Raw genomic sequence first — 20,745 nt, forward strand, 5'->3', positions numbered from 1 at the left:
ATGTTCTCATGATGGTAGGGATTTGAAATCCTGCCTGACATAAGCCAACGGAAAGTTCCAGAATTTATGATTTAGGGATTTGGAGTTTATTTTTAAATTTCCTTAGAGACTTTCATTTTAAAAGAGCCTACCAGAGGTACTACAAAAATGAATGTTTAACAGTTTTCCTAAGGATACCACTTATTTACTTCAGGTTGTTAGAACGGGTATAGATAGTTTCATTTTTGTTTTTTCTTTTCTTTGGTGCCAGTCCTGGGGCCTGAACTCAGGGCCTGGGCACTGTCCTTCAGCTTTCTCGAGACTAGCACTCAACTCCTTGAGCTATACCACCACTTTTGGCTTTTTCTATGTATATAGTACCGAGGAATCAAACCCAGGAGTTTGTGTGTGCTAGACAAGTACTGTCCCACTAGGCCAGACTCCTGGCCCCCAGATAGAGTTTCTTGATGTGCAGTTGGGCTAAGCCATTAGTTTGTTGTTGGGTTTTTTTTTGTTGTTGTTGTTGTTTTAGGTTTTTTTCTTTTTTCTTTTTTCTTGTTTTTGGAGGGGAGAAGTGTTGCCACTCTAGATCTTGAACTAGGGCCAGGGCACTGTCTCTGAGCTTTATTTGCTCTTAGCATTCTGCCATTTAGGCCACAGCTCTACTTCCGGTGGAGTTGGATGGTTCTTAGTTGGAGATAGGAATCTCCTGAATTTTGCTGCCTGGGCTGTCTACAATTACAGGTGTGAGCCACTGGGACCCAGCTAAGCAACGTTTTAACCTGCTTAAAATTTACCTGTGGAATCTTGAAGGTACATCCCTTAGTCCCATTTCATATGTATAGGACTTAAATTTGGGGGACAAAATTCAGAATTTATTTTGAAATAATCTTCAAATTAATACAAGTTTTCAGAATGACATGTGAACCCATCGTTTGAATCTTAAAAATAGGCTGGAAAGCCAAGTGAGGAAAATACATTTATACAGGGATAACTCTTCAAATCTGAAAGTTGGTTACAATATAATAATTAAAGGTCATGTTCATTTAAAAGCAAATGGGTTCAGAGCACTGGTATTGTGTGGAATCTACCCTTTCTTAGGTGGACTGTCTGATCTGTGGACTGCCTGTGCTGCATTGCTTCTTACAGCCCCTTTCCTACACAGTAGTGAAACCTTGGTGTTTGATTGGTGGCTAAGTGTGGGTTACCTTTATGTCCTGGGTCCATTACCCCTTCACAGTCAAGGGGAATCTCCATAGGGTAACAGCCATAAGTGCCTTTGTAGGTGGATTTGAGGAGTTGGAAGATCAGTAGTAGTATTTTGTTTTCCTCCTGGCCTCTGGGATTCCTGGCTTGCTGCTGCTGTTGTGTTATTGTACCCCCACCTGTGTTTCACTGAGGAGACTGGCTGGATTGTTGTTTCTCTTTCTTCTTGCAGGCTATACGAGGACTTAAAAAAAGAGAAATACCAGATACATCTGACCTTTGGCAGATAAAGTTGGTGTTAGAGTTTTTTAGCTCCCGAAGCCATCAGGAGCGGCTACAAAACCAACCTAAGCGAGGGCTTTTTATGAACTCTGAATTCCTGCCAGTGGTGAAGTGCACTATTGATAACACTCTGGACCAGTGGCTACAAGGTAATATCAGTCCTGTGCTCCCTTTAAAACACAGTGAACTTGCCAAGAGTGGTTGTATATATCCCTGTAATACCATCTACTTGGAACGAGGAAGTAGGGAAAATCATAGTTTTTTGCCTATTCTAGACAAAAGCAAGAACTTATCTGAAAAACAAACTAAGAAAGCAACAGGATTATAGGCATGGCTCAAATGGTAGAATGGAGGTCTTCTTTCCCAGAAGTAAAAGCATCGGAGTGAGATTCACCAGACTCAGACTTTTCTATTCTAATGATTTTACATTGGCAAGCAAGGTAGGTCTAAGTGTAAGCTAGAGGGGTTACATTTTTAATGTTTCTAGTTAGATGAATTAGACTCTTCTTTTGGTGTCTAAAAAGATACATTTACCTACTTTATAAACCTTGCAGAGAATATAAACCACATTTTAAGTACCACAACCTTGTCTTATCTTTCTCAGCATCAGATTGTTTCTTTTTCAATGTTTCTGTCTTCTGTCTCTTGGATGTGTGGCTTATTATCTGTTTGAGGCCAGCAATCTTCCTTCCCCATTTTGTGCCTCTCCCTTTGGACACTTAGATAAGTCTTGTTAAGTGTTTTTGTGGCGGGATCAGTGTAAGCCTGAGGTGTCCCATGACAGTGACTTTCTGCTAGTGGAAGTTCCTAATTTGTGACTACAAGAAAGTTGTGAAGGTTCTGAATGATTGCCTCATATAGGGCAAATAATGTGGCCTTTGATTTGTAGAAATGTATTATCTGTTTTCTTATATGAAAATGATTTTCAGTAGTCATCTACTTGATCTTTCCATTCTCTTTAGTTCTTCCAAATTCTTCCTGTAAATATGACAGCAATCTGCTTTGGATCCATACTAATCTTGTAATAGATACTAGAAAGTAGATTACAAGTAGATTCTTGCTTGTGGAAATGAACCTAAGCATTAAATATATTCGGCCCAAAACTGTAATACCACAAAATAGGTTTCTGAAAAATATCAAACTATAAAGTGAATTTCAAAACAGTTTGTGTGGGTAGCAACAGTTTCAAGCTCTCAGTGTTTATATGTAATAGCTACCTCAAGTCTGTGCTTTTCTTCATCTTTAAAAAGGTCATGTAGTACTTAAACTTGGATTGTCATTTGTTCCTTTTGAGAAATATATGTTAAGATAGTAGTTTTCCCTTTGTCTCCTTTCCCTTCCCAGCCACTCCCCTTTATCTTGCAGGGTCTCTAACCCATTCCAACCACAGCTTGCGTTATAATCACCACACCTGATTTATTGTTGAGAAGAGGTCTTACCAACTTTTAGCCCAGCCTGTCCCTTGAACTGTGGTCTTCCCAATCTCTGTCCCCCAAGTATCTGGATTAACAACTGTGCCCAGGCTTTTTCTTGCATGTTTATCTCTCTTGCTTGCTCTCATTTGAATTTTCTTTGTTTCAAGTGCCTGTGTCTGTAAGTGACAGGAGGCCTGACTGAATTTGTCTTTAACAGTAAGGATGCAGTCTTGCTTTAGCCTCCCAAGTGCTGATACTATAGTGTCCACTATACCTTGCTAACATTTAGTTTTTGTTGTTTCTTTTGTGGGAATTGAATTTAGGGCACCATGCTTGCTAGGAGAGCACTCACTATACTACTTGAGCCATATACTTAATCTTTATTTTTTGAGTTTGAGGTGGGGCCTTGCTATGTAGCCTGTGCTTACCATCAGCCTTTGATACCTCTTGCCTGCCTTCCGTCTAACTTGGATCATAGGCTGAACCACTGAACCTGGCTCAAACATTGACTTTTTTTTTTGGTCAGTCATAGGACTTGAACTCTGGGCCTGGGCATTGTCCCTGAGCTCTTTAGCTCAAGGCTACCGCCCTACCCCTTGAGCCACAGTGCCACTTCTGGTTTTCTGGTGGTTAGATAAGAGTTTTTTCGACTTTTGTGCCTGGGCTGGCTTTGAACCACAATCCTCAGATCTCAGCCTCCTGAGTAGCTAGGATTATAGTCGTGAGCCTGCTTCAAACATTGACTTTTGAATGCATGCATGTGGTTGCTGTCTTTTGGCTGCTTCTTAGCTTGGTCCTCTTGTGACTATTGTGAGATGCTTTGCTGTCTTGGTATCTCTAAGCTCTGTAAGTGGGAGCATCCATGCATATTTAGTGAAATATATGATCTGTTTCACTAGCAGAAAACACTGTAGGATAGGGTCTGCAAGTTCTTATTTTTAATTTTTATTTTTTTGCCAGTCCTGGGGCTTGAACTCAGGAACTGAGCGCTGTCCTTGGGCTTTCTCAAGGCTAGAGCTCTACCACTTGAGCCACAGCACCACTTCTGACTTTTTCTATATATGTAGTACCAAGGAATTGAACCCGGGTCTTTGTGCGTGCTAGGCAAGCACTCTACCACTAGGCCACACTCCTGGCCCCAGAGTCAGCAAGTTCTTAATACTAAAGTAATGAAGACAAGGCATTCCTATGCTTCTCAGTTCTGTCCTCAGTTGGCTCAGCTCCTTTTTTTGTTATTCACACAGGTGGAGGTGATGTGTGTGTGCAGGCCTACCTCAGTGGACAGCCTGTGGAGGAGTCTCAGCTGAACATGCTGGCCTGCTTCCTTGTCTACCACGCTGTGCCAGCTCCCAGGCACCTGCCACCTATGGGACTCGAAGGTAATCACATGCACACTCCTGTTCAGCATCTCTCTTACACACTTAGGTTTTTAGTTTCTTCAAGTAAATTTCTTTCTCTCATGACTTTCATCCTCAAGATTTGTTGTTGTTTAACATTTTTCTGTAAACAAAACCGAACATCTTTACACCTTCTGCATACTTTTTATAATAGAGAAAAGGATAGATTTCTTTTCAGAGTAAACATTACTCTATAAACTTTTTTTTTTTTTTTTTTTTTTTTTTTGCCAGTCCTGGGCTTGAGCTCAGGGCCTGAGCACTGTCCTTGGACTTTCTCAAGGCTAGAGCTCTACCACTTGAGCCTCAGCACCACTTCCGGCTTTTTTCTATGTATGTGGTACTGAGGAATCGAATCCAGGTCTTCATGCATGCTAGGCAAGCACTTTAACCACTAGGCCAAACTCCCGGCCCTACTCTATAAACTTTTATAATATTATGTTATGTCTACTAATCTTCTCCCAAAGTTTAAGTTTCTTTAGTTTAAAAAAAAAATTAGATAGGGGCTGGGAGTTTGACTTAGTGGTAGAGTGCTTGCCAGCATGCATGAAGACCCAGGTTCGATTCCTCGGTACCACATACATAGAAAAAAGATAGAAGTGGTGTTGAGGCTCAAGTGGTAGAGCTCTAGCCTTGAGAAAGTCCAAGGACAGTGCTCAGGTCCTGAGCTCAAGCCCAGGACTGGCAAAAAAAAAAAAGAAAATGAGGAGAAATCTCACATGATCTTAATTTCTATTATAAAGCTAATTTAAAACTAAGATGAACTTAATTTTTATGTATTCACATCACATCAGAATTAAAAATAAATATTAATAATGTTAGCTCCTGACTATATTTTGCAGAATATGAAAATAAGGTTTATCTAATAAAGAGAATAATAAAATACCATAATTTCTAAACAGCCATACTTATTTATAGCACTTTCAAATCACTTTTCCTTAATTGAGGATTAAAAACAATATTTCTGAAAAGGGTGAAAGTGTTTAATTAGTCACTTAAAAGCTGAATACACTGTTTTGAAGGCTTCAGATAAAAATACACTATATGGAGACTTTTGTCTGTGATAGGATGATTTGCTTTGGATGGACTGTCCCACAAGAGCGCATGCAGTAGCTGTAGAAAGGAACTAGTGGTAATGTGCTGATGGGACTTGCTGGAGTATAGCCATCCCCAGGGAAAGGAATAAGGGTGATAGAGAGAATTTACTGTTTGCCATAGCTTCCCCACAAAGCAGTGGTGGTGCTCTTGGGCTGAACCACAGATTGGGTGTGTTCTAGAAAGTAAAGGAGCAAAATCCCAGATAGTAAGGAACAGTGGGAATCATCACTGAGCGTACTGTTCTCTTGAGGCACTTAGCTCATCTTACCCTGCGTATACATGCAAACATGCTTTAGGATATTATCTGGCAGAAGTGAAAGGCCAAAGCACAAAGGTCAACAGCAGGGTGGTAGCAAGAAGACAGAGGCTAGAGTTCAAGGCTGGCCAAAGTGAAGTTATGCCAAGCATTCATCCTTTGGAATAATGGTAGACTAACCCTTTGAGATAGCAAAAATACAGCAGGCTCCCGCAAAAGTAATGGCTGTTTTACATTCTGCCAGCCAGATGGAATAAAGTTACCTTCCAAGGAAGATCCTCTATAGTTTTAATAAATGGGGTTTAATTTTGAATAAAAATCTATACTCTATAGAAGCTGTGCCTAATGGCTCACACCTGTAATCCTGGCTACTCAGGAGACTGAGATCCAAGGATCATAGTTCAAAGCCAGCCCAGGCAGGAAAAGTCTGTGAGACTCTTATCTCCAATTAGCCACTGGAAAACTGGAAGTGCAGCTGTGGCTCAAAAGTGACGGAGCACTAGCCTTGAGCAAAAGATCTTAGGGACACCCAGGCCTTGATCTTGAGTTCAAGTTTCACAGCAGGCTAAAGGATGATGATACTAAGTTTCCCTCTGGTGCACAGCAGAATCATCTGGGCAATTTTCCAAATCCTAGATGCCCAGGCTGCACTCCCATGAATTACATATAATTGCTTATAGGACCAAGAAGTGCTGCTCCTTAGGGGAATTTGCATTAGATCAACTTCTGTTACTTATTTTCAGCCTGCTTTCTATTTTCATGTAAAAGATCGTGTGTATAGATTAAAAATTAAAAGTGGTAGAGAGCCAGGAGTTTGGCCTAGTGGTAGAGTGCTTGCCTAGCATGCACGAAGACCCAGGTTCATTTCCTTAGTACCACATACATAGGGGGAAAAAAGCCGGAAGTGGTGCTGTGGTTCAAGTGGTAGAGTTCTAGCCTTGAGAAAGCCCAAGGACAAATCTCAGGCCCTGAGTTTGGCCCCCATGACTGGCAAAAAAAAAAAAAAAAAGTAGTAGAACCAGTTTTAAAAATTACTTATAGATTGAGGCGAAACAGGCAAATTTACTAACTTAAACAATGTTAATGGAATACGAACAGCTTCATACACAGCTGTAGGCCATAGACTACTTTCAATTTTTAGAAAACGTTTGAAACTTCATGTTTGGATCTGGTCTTTGTGTTCAGAGACAAACGCTAGCTTTAAACATGTTATGTCTGCAGCTACTTGGCAAATATATGGCAGGGTCTGTTTAGAGACCTGTTTCTCCATCTCTCCTTCTCTAGGAAGCACAAGCTTTGCTGAACTCCTCTTCAGATTTAAACAGCTGAAGATGCCTGTGCGAGCTCTGCTCAGATTAGCACCTTTGCTCCTTGGAAATCCTCAGCCAATGGTTATGTGACCTTATCTGGTGTGACTTCAGTATAACTGTGACCAAACGTCAAAGCTAAGGAAATGTTTTTGAGTTTCATATTATAATTATATTTAGCTATACATACCTTGCTGAATTTTAAACTCTTATTGTCAGCATTAACATTGTAGAACATGAAAAACCAGTCAACATTTACACTTGTAAATAAACTTTGTTTTTAAGATTTGGTAGCTTTTAGACTTGAGAGTGATATGGGTTGAATTTTTTTTAAGTCTTTGAACTAGAGTAGTTTAGGTAAGATGTTGGCTTAAAATTGCAGTTTTAAAAGAAGTGATGTTATTAACTTTCTGCCACAAAGAGCTTTCAGCATTTTCTAAGATACACTTGTTCTGTCTAATGTAAGTTTGTATTACCTGTGACAGTGCCTGAAGGTCTCGTGATGTGACCATGTCAGTCAGAAGTGTTATACCTTATTCAGCTTCTTAGCATGAAGTGCTGTGGACTTCATTCTCCTAAAACAACTGTTGAAACTCTAATCTTAATGTGCCTGTATTTGAAATTACAGTTAAATGAGGTCATGAGACCCTGATGTGGTAGAATTAGTGGCCTTGTAAGAAGAGGATTTTTCTACCATGAGAGATTACAGTGAGACGAATGTCTGCAGGGTGGGAAAAGGCCTCCACCATAACTGTCTGTATCAGCTGGCACCTTGACTTGGACTTCAACTTTCAGAAATATAATAAAATTTTCATGTTTAAGCTACTTACGTCTTTAGTGTTTTGTTTGAGCATCCTGAATATGTCAATACATGACGCCTGCTCTATATAGCTAAAAGTTATTTAAAAATCAAGCTGTCTGTTTCTTGTTGAGATTTAGAGAATGTATACCCAGGTGGTGATGCAAATATTCCTGTAATGACGCCACCAGCGTCAGGCTATTATAGGAAGAAACACTGCTGCCCAGACTCTGGCCTGTGCTTTGAGCCTCCTTATGACTAGGAGCACCATTTTAGCAGGGAGAAGCCACAGGGTCTTTATTACTTCCCCTTCCTCTGCTTCCTGAATTGTGATGTTTAAGTGTAAAAATGAAAATTAAAGCAAGTATCTGGCCAAAACTCATATGGCACGAGTCTCTGCAGAGTAGACCTCCCTTAGCAGAACACCTAAAGTCAGACCAGACCCCCTCTGGCGATCCAGCCTTCCCCTCTGCCTCCCCTGGTCTAAGGACTTACTCCTTGATGGAGGCCCAGGAAAATATGCTTCCTTCACAAATGGCTTTTCTTTTAATTAAAAAGGAACAAATAATACACGATGAAAACTCCATTTGAATGAAGATTTAAAGAACCCATTATCCAAATAATTGTTGCAGTCTTCGCTTTCAGTTAAATCCATTTTCTACTTGCCATAAATACAGGATGGTTCAAGAGGCAGATTTTTAGATACCTATTAATTCAAAGGATGGAAAACGGTCATTAGAATGTCAGTAAAGGCGAATATTAGACTGTTAAAGAAGGGAGAGAATTCCCTGGAGCAGCACTGTTGGGTCTGTGGATTTGCTGACAGGAAGGTTGTGGTCATTGTGAAGAGTCACTTGAAAATTGCTAGGAACCTTAATTCAGTTCACCTCTTTAGGACCCCTTAGAAATCTTTAGTGCTATAGCTCTTCTCAGAGCTGTGGCCAGGGAAGAGCTAGAGAAATGTGTCTGCCAGTGAAGTATTTTGGTTCAGAACAGCTACACTGCTTTCAGTGTAGTCTCCATTAGCCATTAGAATGAGGTTGCTTCATTTTACATTCACATCCCTTACCAAGTGTATTTCAGTGGTAGGGATGCAGCTCAGTTGCAGAGCACTTGTCTAGCACACGGAAGGCCTTGAGTTAAATCCTCACCAGCATAAAGAAAATGTTAATTGTACCATTTCAGCTTCATCATCCAGAAACTTAGGTAAATTGTACGGTTGATTAGCAAATCCATCATAATGTTCTTACTGAGCTGTAGCATCCCTTTTCCTCCAGGTCTAAGTGCATTCAAACGCTCTGCATCACATACAAATTTTGCACATCCCCAGAAGAGGCAGGCATGCGTGCTATCTCAGCTGACCTCACTGCAGACTTGGCCTGTGTGGTACTCATTCATTTTTGTGTTATCCCACTGCTAGTACCTAAGCTGAATGTCAACTGGACATCCTTGCCACATCTGTTCTTTGATTCAAGCCGTTTCCCCTGTCAGAGTCTGTCAGGTCAGAGTCTGGCAAAGGCCTGTTTAAGGCCCAGAAGGCTCATCTGACACAGACCTTCGACTCCAGTCCTGCAGGAGTGCCTTCACTTCTGAATTTCCGCAGCTTTGCCAGGGCTTCTCTGTCCTCTGCTCCCTCCAGCAGAGGACATTGGTATATCAGTATCCTTTGTGCTCAAAGTTTGAACAAATCCTGGTATGCCTTACGGGGTGGAATCGCTAAATACATCTGAAGCGTTTAGGAGCAAGAATGGACAGATTCCCGTCAGGGATGATCCTTTTTGAACCAACACTGGACTTCCCATCATTTCCTGGGACTTGGAGGTTTTAGTTCGTGTTTAACTGTGACCTGCCATGAAATCAATTGTAGGCTTTTCTTTACTAATATCAGAAATGACTTCAAAAGTTTTACATCTTGGAACATTGCAAGCTTTTAGAGCAAGTAATATTGAAATGTATTGCAACTATGAAAATAGCATAAGGAATTTCAAATATGATGGGGAAAGAATGCCAGAAGAGTTTTAGACTAGTGATGCCCTCCAGTACTTCACCATGAGGTTGGCAGAAATTCCCAGGGAAAAACCAAAGGGAAAAAACCAAAGAGCCAGACAGTTTGGCTGCACCTTTTTTTTTGGGGGGGGGGGCGCGGTAGGAAGTGTTATAATAAAGTTCCTAGCCAAAACAATAATGTAGGTAGCTATAATTATAAACCTAAACATCAAGCAAATTAAGCATCAGGGGACCAGCTCTTATGAGTGCCCTTTAATGACAGGCATCCACTGGGAGACAGTGCAGTGATTTGACTAGGTTTGCTTTTCAGTGGCATGTTCCTGTGGTCCATGCTCTCTCTGGACCCTCCATCTTGAAGACCTGAGGAAAACTGGGGGCTGGATGGTGCCACTTGGCATGTGGGGACAGGCAGCCATTTCTTAGAGAGGGTCAGAGCAACAGCCACTTTGTAGAGAGTGGATGAGAGCTATGAGGAAGAGCGGTCAAGACTGAGTAGAAGTGAACGCCTGTGTATCTCACAACATAGGCTGTGTGATGGAAAGATGCTCCGAAGGCTCATGGTTCCCCTTCACCGATCTGAGCAATGAGACCTAAGAGGAGCCCCGGCCATGGTTTGTCTTGTCCCTCTAATAAGCCTGCAGGTAAGTATAACCTTATAATAAACTTGATTATCTCAGAGTATACTCTCTGCTTTCCTCTCTCCACTTCTTTTCGTCTGTTGTGGGGCTTGAACTCAGGGTCTGGGTGCTGTCTTTGAGCTCTTTTGCTCAAGGCTAATGCTCTAGCACTTTAAATACAGCTCTACCTCCAGTTTTTGAGTGGTTGATTGTAGGTAAGAGCATAGATAAGAGTCTCTCAGGGACTCTCCTGCCTGGGCTGGCTTCAAATGGTGATCTTAAGATCTTAGTCTCCTGTAGCTAGGATTACAGGTGTGAGCTACTGGTGTTTGGCTCCACGTTTCTCTTTTTTTAGAGTCGGAATAGGCTCTGCCTCACCATATGGTATAGCAGGATGTTAACAAGATTGTTCAGTCCAGTCATCTGTTCAGAGTTTCTTAGCATTTCACGAGAGATCTCTTGAAGTAATTTATATATGAAATGAAATTTAAGCCAAAGGAAACATATCTGGGAGTGTGATGTAGTGAGGTGAGTATTTTTTATGAACTTATCACCTATTTTGTCTTCTCTCTCAATTCTGTATATTCTTGTTTCCGGAAATCTCATTTTTATTTTTTTATGAGCATAAGACTTTATTTAGAATATGGATTCAGTTAGAAAATCAGCATAACCATTCAGGACATTTAGTATTGTAAAATACTGAAGTCAGACAGGTAAAGGATTCATAAGGGAGTAGAAAACTAAAAGTATTCCTCTTGATAAAAGTCACCTTAAAATGTCACACACACAAAAAAGAGTATTTGAAACCACGCAATGGAAGTCACCTTAAAGTGAGCTCTCGCGCTCTCTCTCTCTCCCATATACACAGTTGATGAATATTTGAAACAAAACAATGAACCTGACATGGATACGTTTTTTTTGTCAGTCTTGGGCTTGAGCTCAGGGCCTGAGCGCTGTCCTTGGACTTTCTCAAGGCTGGAGCTCTACCACTTGAGCCTCAGCACCACTTCCAGCTTTTTTTTTTTCCTATGTATGTGGTACCAAGGAGTTGAACCCAGGTCTTCATGCATTCTAGGCAAGCACTCTACCACTAGGCCAAACTCCCGGCCCCTGACATGGATACTCTTAAGTGAAGAAATACAAAAAAAATCATACTATGTCTTTTGCATGATCAAAGAATCCAATATGGGAATCTCATTTTTTCCAGAGAGCCTTGCGACTTCTTTCTATCCTTGAAAAATGAGACCCAGCTCCATGGAACTTGCTTCATGTGATAAAAAGAGTTTTCTTGGGAGTTTGTGTTAAAGATGACATAATCACAGAACAAATGCAGCTGGGGAATTTTGATAGAAACATGTCTTTACCACAGGAGTGCTCAGATCCCATACGCTGCTCCCGTTCCTGAAGAAATTCCAAGACAATGCAGCAAAGCTTTCTCTCATGCCCACCAGTCCAGGTGGTAGCTTCTGAGACACACAGGATGGGCCTGTTCAGAATCATGCTCACCTGGGCCCCTGCACAGTCCTTCATAGGTCCTGGGAATTTAAGGGGTGCACTGGCGCACCCGGCTCCAGACCCAGTGATTTGGATTCTGGGCCTGGATCTGTAAAGGAAACGAGTGGCTCAGAGGATTGGCCCAGCTGCTGGGCCAGTCACCTCCTTGGTTCCCATCCTTCCCTGGCTGCCCTCACGGACCTCCTCACACAGCTCTGCATTGACCCAGGCTCGGTGATCCATGGCGTGGAAGAACTCCACCTTCAGTTTTAGGAACTCTTTATAGAGATCTGGCCAGTACTCCTTGCCCAGCAGGAACTGGAAAATGCTCCGCTTGGATGTGGGGTTGTCTTCCTCCATGTCAGAGGCAATGTAGCTGCCACAAGGAGAGAGGAGAAGCTTCCAGCCTTGAGGGAGAGGTCTGAGGAAGCCTCTGCCAGGTCTACGGGGATTCCAGGGGACCTTTTGATCTGAGAGTCTCATCTGCACTGTGGCCGGGAAGGACAACCACTCAGCATATGGGCATGGCCAGCTGTCCCGAGGGGGTGATGGAAGCCTACAGTATGGGATATAGTGGATGGAAAAGAGCTGGTTCCGGGGGAGTTATACTCACAGGGCCAGGAAGAAATGGATCCTGTTGTAGAGATGTCCAGGTAACCCAACGCGGCCAAAATATTCCACCACCATGGACAGCAAGTACTGTGCAAACAGAGAGCTGGTGAGGGGAGGCTAGCAGTGGACAGTGGAAGTGATTGGATGGGCTGTGGCTTCTCCCCCTGTCCAAAGACCATGATGGTAGTAAGACTTTGCAAAGTACTTGTTTGTCAGCAGCGATAGACAGTAAAGATGGGCACTGTGATTCTCCTTCCTCTGACCTACAGGTTCCTCCAGGGTTTCTTACCCTCTGTGCCTGGCCCTAGAAGGCCATAACTCTGGACTCCTTAGCCCCTTTCTCAGGTGCTGTAGGTACCTTGTCAGACACCTTGAGGAAAATGTCCGCTTCCAAGAAGTTCTGAATAACAGGGTCCTCTGCAAAGGAAGGAAAGACAAGTGAGGGCTGGGAGCAGCTGTGTGGCTGTGGCTTCCCTCCTCCTCAGGAACTGAGGGGAAGAGCATCCAAACCATTCCTGGTGAGCAATCCACAACAGAGAAACGGCTACCCAGGAAAGCCTTTTCCATTGACACCAGTTTTAGCTATGGGACATGAGTTCTGCTTTTGATACATTTATCAAGTCCTCACCATGGTTATAAGTTTGTTCACTGAAGACATTCGACCATGTTCTCAAAATTTAGCACATTTGCATCATCTCACAAACCTGGATGTGGCCTCAGGTCTCTGTGATGTCACATCTCCCTAGAGATACCATTTTCCAATGGAGATCTGAGTCTTAAGTGTCCTGTATGTTTGGTTTGGGCCTTTGCCTAGGGCAATACCATTTATACAGCAGGTATCTACCTGGTCCTCAGGATTGTCCAACTAGAACTTTCTGTGATGACAGAAATGCTCTGTACCTCTGTGCAGTATGATTGGCCTCAGTATGGGAAAAAAATAGCTGGTGATACAGAGAAGTTGAATTTTACTGCATGTGGCTAATATGTACTAGGTTGGACAGTGTGATCTTGATGTTTCTTTTTTTTTTTTTTTTTTTGCCAGTCCTGGGCTTGGGCTCAGGGCCTGAGCACTGTCCTTGGACTTTCTCAAGGCTAGAGCTCTACCACTTGAGCCTCAGCACCACTTCCGGCTTTTTTCTATGTATGTGGTACCAAGGAATCGAACCCGGGTCTTCATGCATGCTAGGCAAGCACTTTAACCACTAGGCCAAACTCTCGGCCCCTCGATCTTGATGTTTCTTAGCTGCCATCTCAGTGCTACCTCTGGGCTTGGCATTATCACCTTCTCTGATAGACCATCTTTAACTTTCATGTCATACACCTCACCCTTGTTCACTCAGCCCTAGACACCACTACCTGATGTGTTATTTCTACTAGCCGAGATCCACAGATTTCTGCATGTGTTTTCTTGTCTTATATTGGAGCATTAGGACTGCAAGGTCTCATTTATAACATCTTGCCTGGTGTGAGTCAGTAATGAATCTGGGGGCTAAGGGAGGTGCCTTGGCTTCTTTGTTGTCCATGTGTCTATTTTCCTTCACTCCACCTGGAGCCAGGGGCATCCTGTACCTGTGCCTCCTGTACTTGTTTGGACTGTGTGGGCACATATGAGCCCCTCTGACCCTCCACCAATCCTCAGAGAATCCCAGCTTGGAAAACATACCCAGAAGTCGGTAGAATGCTTCTTGGTCCTCAGGGCGGTAACTGGGTCTTCTCTTCTTATTTATCCTGAGTTTTATTCCCTCCATGTGATCCACCGTCCATATTTTCTTTTGTCCCCTTCTCCTCCATAACTGAAGCTCTGAGACAGCTTCTAAAAAGGAAAGTTTGGAGGCCACTGGGCGATTCTCTTGGGTAGCTGTGGGAGAAAAAAATGTTAAAAACTTGGGAATGTGTGATTTGACCCACCAGGAAACTCCTGGGCTTTTCCTGGGAACTGCTGGTCTCAGGGGGACGAGGTGACACCTTGCTAGTCAGTAATATCCTTCCGGGACTAGGAAGTTGAGAGATGGCTGAGGATCCATACCTGTTGCCTTGTCTCCCAGCTTCCTTCGCTTCCTTGTCTTTTGGGCCCTCCTCCTCCTGGGTCTCTGCTTAGAAACAGCTGCTAACGAAGCAGAAGTGGAGGCTGGGCTGCTGTTCTGGGCAGCTGCAGGGAGAGGAGACCCCCATGAGATTGAAGAAGGAATCCATGGGAGATGCTGAGCTCCCCACTTTTCACTCACCTTTGACATCTAAGGGCAGAAAAGAGGAACAACCAGCATTCTCTTTGCCTTTATCTTCCAAGGAAGAGAGAAATTGGTTACTTATTTACCTTTATTTGCCAGGCAAAGGCTGCTCTCTGGTGTCTCTTTCCATGGATCGTTTTCCCTGGAACATGTGTCTATGGACACTAACGAATTCTCTTGTCCACTGTCTCCCATAGCCATACAAGTAAATAAGGACGTGACCTCCTGCTTCAATCTGAGGCCTCTTACTTGTGCCGATGAAGAACCTGACCTGGGATAGGGGAGGGAAGGAGATATAGAGCTGGGCCATAGCATTTTGTCTTCATCCAGTACCCAGGGAAAAGCATCCAATGGTCACCTTCCATGGCACCTACCTCTTTGGTAGGTGTTGATGACATGGGCCAGTCTCTAAGGCATTTGATATGGACCCCAAAGAAACCTCATCTTCACTGGGTCCGAAAAGATCTGAGAATCACAACCTGATCCCAACCAGCTATTGCTTTTTTTAGTCCACTTCTTGTAAAACACACCAATAATTTCAATAAGCTAACAATAACTGGTTACTTTTTAATCCTTAAAATCTGTGAGGTAAAGATTTTTTTTGGGGGGGGGCTGGTGGTCATGGGGCTTGAACTTGGCCTGGGCGCTGTCCCTGAGCTCTTCAGTTCAAGGCTACCTCCTTACCCTTGAGCCACGGTCCTACTTCTGATTTTCTAGAGGTTAATTGTAGATAAGAGTATCAGGTTCTTCTGTGCCCGGGCTGGCTTTGAACCTTGATCCTCAGATCTCAGTCTCCTGAGTAACTAGGATTACAGGCATGAACCACCACGCCTGGCAAGGTAATTCATCTGATTTACAGATAAGAACACAATAACCTGATGAGGGTTTCCTGATTGACTGTGGCTATATAGCACTTTGAATCTGGGATTAGAACTCACGTCTGATGAGTGCTTCAGGGGAAGAATGCCTGAGTATGGGCTTCACTCTTGTTTCCAGTGGAGTGAATCTGGAGGACTTTGTATGTTTTTTTCCCCCTTGTTTATCTAGGTCTCTCTATGAACCATTAGAAATGAACAGGCAATCAAGTCTGACTAGCACACAGTCCTTTCCTTCCATGGCTCCTTGAGCCATTGATAGCTGATTCCTCTTGACCTGCCTCCCCCTGCCTTCCTCCAAATCCAACACCTGCTCTCCATCCTGCATTGCTGTTGCTTACCTGGAGACTCAAAACACTCAAGACTCCTTAGAGAAATTCAGTTCAGGATTTGAGACTCAGACTAATGCAGGGGTGGGTGGGGCCACCCTGTGTGAAGGAACGCCTGCGTGCTTCTCTTGAGGTCTAAGTCATCGAAATCATTTCACACTTGATGAGTGCACAGCCTCAAACACAGTAAGATGGCACTCGCCATAGTCAAGTGCTAGGGATCAAGTGGTTTCCAACATTCCAGAGCCTTTGTCTGGGTCACTGATGATATCACTCCATTCCACCAGGAGTGGAAAGGGGGAGCTGCAAGTGAAAGAGAGCTGGTCATTGGGCCGCTCTCTTATTGGAGTCAATTCTTACCCCAACATTATCTGCACTTTGAACTTTGCCTAGTGTTTACTCTCTGCATTAGACATCAGAAAAATAAAACTCCAAAACTAAGATCATCTTTTTTTTAAATAACCCAACAGTTTGTTTTACGATCTTATCTGTGGTCAGCTACCATCATATTAAAATTTGAAAAGTTGAGACAGGGTGCTGGTGGCTGGTTCTTATAATTCTTTTTTTTTTTTTTTTTTTTTTTTTTTTACCAGTCCTGGGCTTGGGCTCAGCGCTAGCACTCTACCACTTGAGCCTCAGCACCACTTCCGGCTTTTTGCTATGTATGTGGTACTGAGGAATCGAACCTGGATCTTCGTGCACTCTACCACTAGGCTAAACTCCCAGCCCTGGTTCTTATAATTCTATACACTCAGGAGACTGAGTGAGGATCATAGTTTGAAACCAGCCTGGACAGGCAAATCCAAGAGACCCTTATCTCCAATTAACCAGCAAAAGACCAGATTGAAAGTGTGGCTCCAGGGGTAGAGTTTCAGTAGTAACTTGGGGAGGGGAAGTTAGCCTAGTAAAGAGGCCTAGCAAAGAGTAGTTGTACAAAGGAGTTATCATTCAACAAAACACTTTATAAGCACACACAATACTTCAGCTTTAAATGTTTTAATTTAAAAATTTGCTTGGAAGCAAAAAAAGAGGACAATAGAAAGCTCTACTGAGGCTTAAAACAAACAGCTGGGTGCTGGTGGATCATGTCTATAATCCTAGTTACTCTGGAGACTGAGATCTGAAGACTGCAGTTCAAAGCCAGCATAGGCAGAAAAGTCTATGAGACTCTTACCTCCAGTGAATCACCAAAAAACCCAGAAGTGGAGCTGTGGCTCAAGTGGTAGAGTGGTAGACTTGAACACAGAAGTTTATGGACAGCGCCCAGGCCCTGAATCCAATCACTAGGACCAGTGAACTGAGGTTATGTGAGAGCTTCATGCTTACTTCTCTACCCTTTCATTTGTTCACTGCTATATCTAATAATGGTGAGACGGAAGTACTATTAATCACACCCGTCCATTGCCAGAATTTGGAGAGTACATGACCTTTACATATTTATTTATTTTTGCCAGTCCTGGGCTTGAGCTCAGGGCCTGAGCCCTGACCTTGGACTTTCTCAAGGCTAGCACTCTACCACTTGAGCCTCAGCACCACTTCTGGCTTTTTTCTATGTATGCGGTACCAAGGAATAGAACCTGGGTGATGGGGGTGTACCGCCATACCCAGCTTATTCTACCAATGGAGTCTTGCAGAGTTTTTCTTCCTGGGCTCAATTTGAATCCAGTACTTACAAAAAAAAAAAGAATAGCAAAGGGAAAAGGCTGGATATATCTAGAATTGTGAGAGGGAACTCACGCAGAAACCTGCAGGGACTTGACCACTGCCACAGGGAGGGGAGGGCCAGTGACATAGGGAGGGCAGAATCCCTGGCATGGGGAGATCAAGCTCACTGAATTCATGTGGCATTTGTGGTCATTGAAGTGGGGAATCTGGACTGGGGAAAGACCGGCTTCAGGATGGACTAGAGCTTTCTTTCTATTTTTTGCCAGTCATGGGGCTTGAACTCTGGGCCTGGGTGTTGTCCCTAAGCTCTTCAGCTCAAGGATAGGGCCCTACCCTGTTGAGCCACAGCGCCATTTCTGGTTTTCTGGTGGTTAACTGCAGAAGAGTCTCAAGGATTTTCATGCTGGGGCTGGCTTTGAACCACAATCCTCAGATCTCAGCCTCCTGAGGAGCTCTGATTACAGGTGTAAACCACCAGCACCCAGCTTGGACTTGAACTTTCTGTAAATGGCTACTTGGTCTTCTCCATAGGAGGCTGGGAAATGCCTCAGGCAGGCGGCTGGATCCTTGGACCAGAAGAGCTTTCTGGTGGTCCTGGCTGGATGTCCTGCCTGGTGGAGGGTCCTGGCTGTGGAGTAGCTGAGGTTCACTTCCCTTTCCCTTCAGAGTTCTATGGGGGTGGAGGGAGAAAACAGAAATGAGTTCCTTATTTGCTGGATGGGCTTCAGGGGATGGCAAATGCATGGGGAGGAAGTGTTCAGCATGCACTGTTGTCCTAAAAACAGTCACTGAGTATGAATTCATGGAACCTTGGTTTTTGGTGGACACTGCCAAATCCTCCATAAAGTGAGACTAGCAGTCCTTACCCGCTGAGGTTGCTGGGAAGACGGGCTTGATGAATCGGATGAAGTGCCTGCTGACAGAAAGCATGCTTACACTGCCCTCTAGTGGTAGAATGTCTGGCAGCATGTAAGCATCCTAGTTACTTGTCAGAATCACGCCCCAGACAATTCAATTCCTGTACCTGTACCTGTACCTGTACCTGTACCTGTACCTGCAAGTCCCACATGCTTAGGTTTGTACTTCAAAATTGTTATGAAAAAAATCACACTATCTTAAAAGATCAATAGAAGGGAATTTTATTTATGTCTACTGTAAAATACATCAGTTACCTGTTTCATGAAATATATATATATATATATATATATATATATATATATATGTCTTTTGCCAGGCCTGGGGCTTGAACTTAGGGCCTGAGCATGGTCCTTGAATTTTCTCAAGGCTATGTCTCTACCACTAGAGCCACAGTGCTGGTTCTGGCTTTTTCTTTCTTCCTTTCTTTCTCTCTCTCTCTCTCTCTGTCTCTCTCTGTCTCTCTCTCTCTCCCTCCCTCCCTCCCTCCCTCTCCCTCTCTCTCTTTTCTTTCTTTCTTTCTTTCTTTCTTTCTTTCTTTCTTTCTTTCTTTCTTCCTTCCTTCCTTCCTTCCTTCCTTCCTTCCTTCCTTTCTTTCTTTCTGTTCATAGGGCTTGAATTCTAGGCATGGGTGCTGTCCCTGAGCTCTTCAGCTCAAGGCTACCACCCTACCCCTGGGACCACAACCCTACATCCCCTTTTCTAGTGTTTAATTGGAGATAAGAGTCTCTTTAGTGTTGGGCTGGCTTTGAACTGGGATTCTCAGATCTCAGCTTCCTGAGTATCTAGGATGACAGGCGTGAGCCAACACACCTGACTACTTCTGGCTTTTTTGACATATATGGTACTAAGGATTCGAACCTGGGTCTTTGGGCATGCTAGGCAAACACTCGACTACTAGGCTAAACTGGTGAAGTTTTATGTTTTGAAGAAGTATTACCATTGTGTATTGGGAACAATTTATGTTTTCATTATACATGACAGGGCGATTTATTAAGACCTTGAAATATGTCTTATAGAATTGAAATTCATAGCTCCTCGTTGGAGAAGTGGATAAGAAGTTTCCATTACTGCCAGTGAGTACTGGGTCTGTGGTAACATTTTCTCCTTGGTGGACTGAATTTCGGGAAGTGCAGAGGCAGAGTGTGAGCTTGAGCGGGGTGGATATGGGAGTTCTTAAATTCAAAGGGGATGAAGCGAATGTGGGGGTGGCCAGGAGTGCAGTGGGGTGTGTGAGAGGATTGAGTTGGGGGACCACCTGACCGTCTGGGAAGAACTGGGGCAAGGCCATCAGCAGTGATGAGGCGGCGATGCAGGGAAGTTGTCGTCTCTAACCTGGCCATGAAGCCAATTCCCAACAGGAAGGTACAAATGTGGCCTCCGAATGGGGAGAAGCTCTCAATCATTCTTCTGCCTCTCCTCCTCTATGTGTGAGAACTGAGGTTGCTTCAGCCCCAGGCTGGGACTTCACAGCTTTACCTAGGGGCCAATTTGGGGGTAGGCCTTTGGGGAGGGGGGCTTTTCCTCTGCCTGAGACACTCTTTTTGCTTCTGTCATCTGACAAATACCCACATATGCATCAAGTCTCTCAAATATCACCTCCCCAGGGAAGCCATCTCAGTGCCTCTTGCCCTGTCCCCTGCTCTGTTAGACAGGTTTTTCTTGCTTGATTTCCAGAGCTTTCTACCCTGGCAACTTCATAGCTATATGTTTAGTGGCGTGTGTGTGTGTGTGTGTGTGTGTGTGTGTGTGTGTGTGTGTGTGTGTGTGTGTTCCTAGTACTTGAACTCAGGGCCTAAGTGCTATCCCTGAGCTGTTTTTTTACTCAGGGCTAGAGTTCTTCCACTTGAGCCACCCCTCCACTTCTGGCTTTTTTTGGTGCTTAATTAGAAATAAGTCTAATTACTTCCCTGCCTGGGCTGGCTTTGAACTGTGATCCTCAGATCTCAACCTTCTGAGTAGCTAGGATTCCAGGTGTGAGCCCCCAGTATCTGACTCATAGCACTGAGCTGAGGTTGTCATGGGTGGTATGTTGCTCATCTGCACAGCTGGCCCCAGTTGGGGCTCAACACACATCTGGTAGACAAGCAATCACTGCACTCAGGTAGGGCTGGAGTTTCTCGCTTTAGTGGGTCCTCTTGGTTCTGTGCCTGGGCTGTTGGGTGTTGCTTCTGAATCTCCCAGTTTTCCTTTGGCTGCTCTATTCGGCTCTCAGGCATTCCTCCCTCACCCCTGGGCTTGCAGCCAAGCATCTTAATAAGGTGATT

General features: G+C 43.7%; 2 protein-coding genes across 2 annotated transcripts in view; one reads left to right on the forward strand and one right to left on the reverse strand.

Moving 5' to 3' along the window:
* Positions 1-7,762, forward strand: part of Anapc1 (anaphase promoting complex subunit 1) — a 95,962-nt gene extending 88,200 nt beyond the window's left edge. The window contains exons 48-50 of the mRNA XM_090336382.1: positions 1,418-1,616; positions 4,127-4,261; positions 6,915-7,762. Coding sequence (XP_090192508.1) covers positions 1,418-1,616; positions 4,127-4,261; positions 6,915-7,030 — 450 coding nt within the window. The 3' untranslated portion in view covers positions 7,031-7,762. The remainder of the gene's footprint in view (positions 1-1,417; positions 1,617-4,126; positions 4,262-6,914) is intronic.
* Positions 7,763-8,263: 501 nt separating this feature from the next.
* On the reverse strand, positions 8,264-18,493 carry LOC150060251 (putative speedy protein E7). The gene is made up of 10 exons (XM_090336966.1): positions 18,430-18,493; positions 15,911-15,946; positions 14,692-14,745; positions 14,493-14,615; positions 14,130-14,324; positions 12,825-12,883; positions 12,468-12,553; positions 12,056-12,230; positions 11,867-11,963; positions 8,264-8,442 (listed from the first exon to the last, which is right to left on the reverse strand). The coding sequence occupies exons 1-9, from the start codon at positions 18,491-18,493 to the stop codon at positions 11,904-11,906; spliced, it is 852 nt and encodes a 283-aa protein (XP_090193092.1). The 3' UTR covers positions 8,264-8,442; positions 11,867-11,903.
* Between the last annotated feature and the right edge of the window lie 2,252 nt (positions 18,494-20,745).

This window comes from Megascapheus bottae, chromosome 7 (genome assembly GCF_031878675.1).
Source record: "Megascapheus bottae isolate mThoBot1 chromosome 7, mThoBot2.hap1, whole genome shotgun sequence".
NCBI classification, from domain to species: Eukaryota; Metazoa; Chordata; class Mammalia; order Rodentia; family Geomyidae; genus Megascapheus; species Megascapheus bottae.

What these genes read in the sequence shown, in the direction of transcription:
- LOC150060251 (XM_090336966.1), bottom strand. Translation starts at nt 18,493, where the DNA reads ATGCTTTCTGTCAGCAGGCACTTCATCCGATTCATCAAGCCCGTCTTC. An exon ending in TCTGCCCTTAGATGTCAAAG is followed by an intron (nt 14,616 to 14,691) that starts GTGAGTGAAAAG and finishes CTCTCCCTGCAG; the next exon opens with CTGCCCAGAACAGCAGCCCA. An exon ending in AGCATTCTACCGACTTCTGG is followed by an intron (nt 12,884 to 14,129) that starts GTATGTTTTCCA and finishes CTTCCTTTGCAG; the next exon opens with AGGACCCTGTTATTCAGAAC.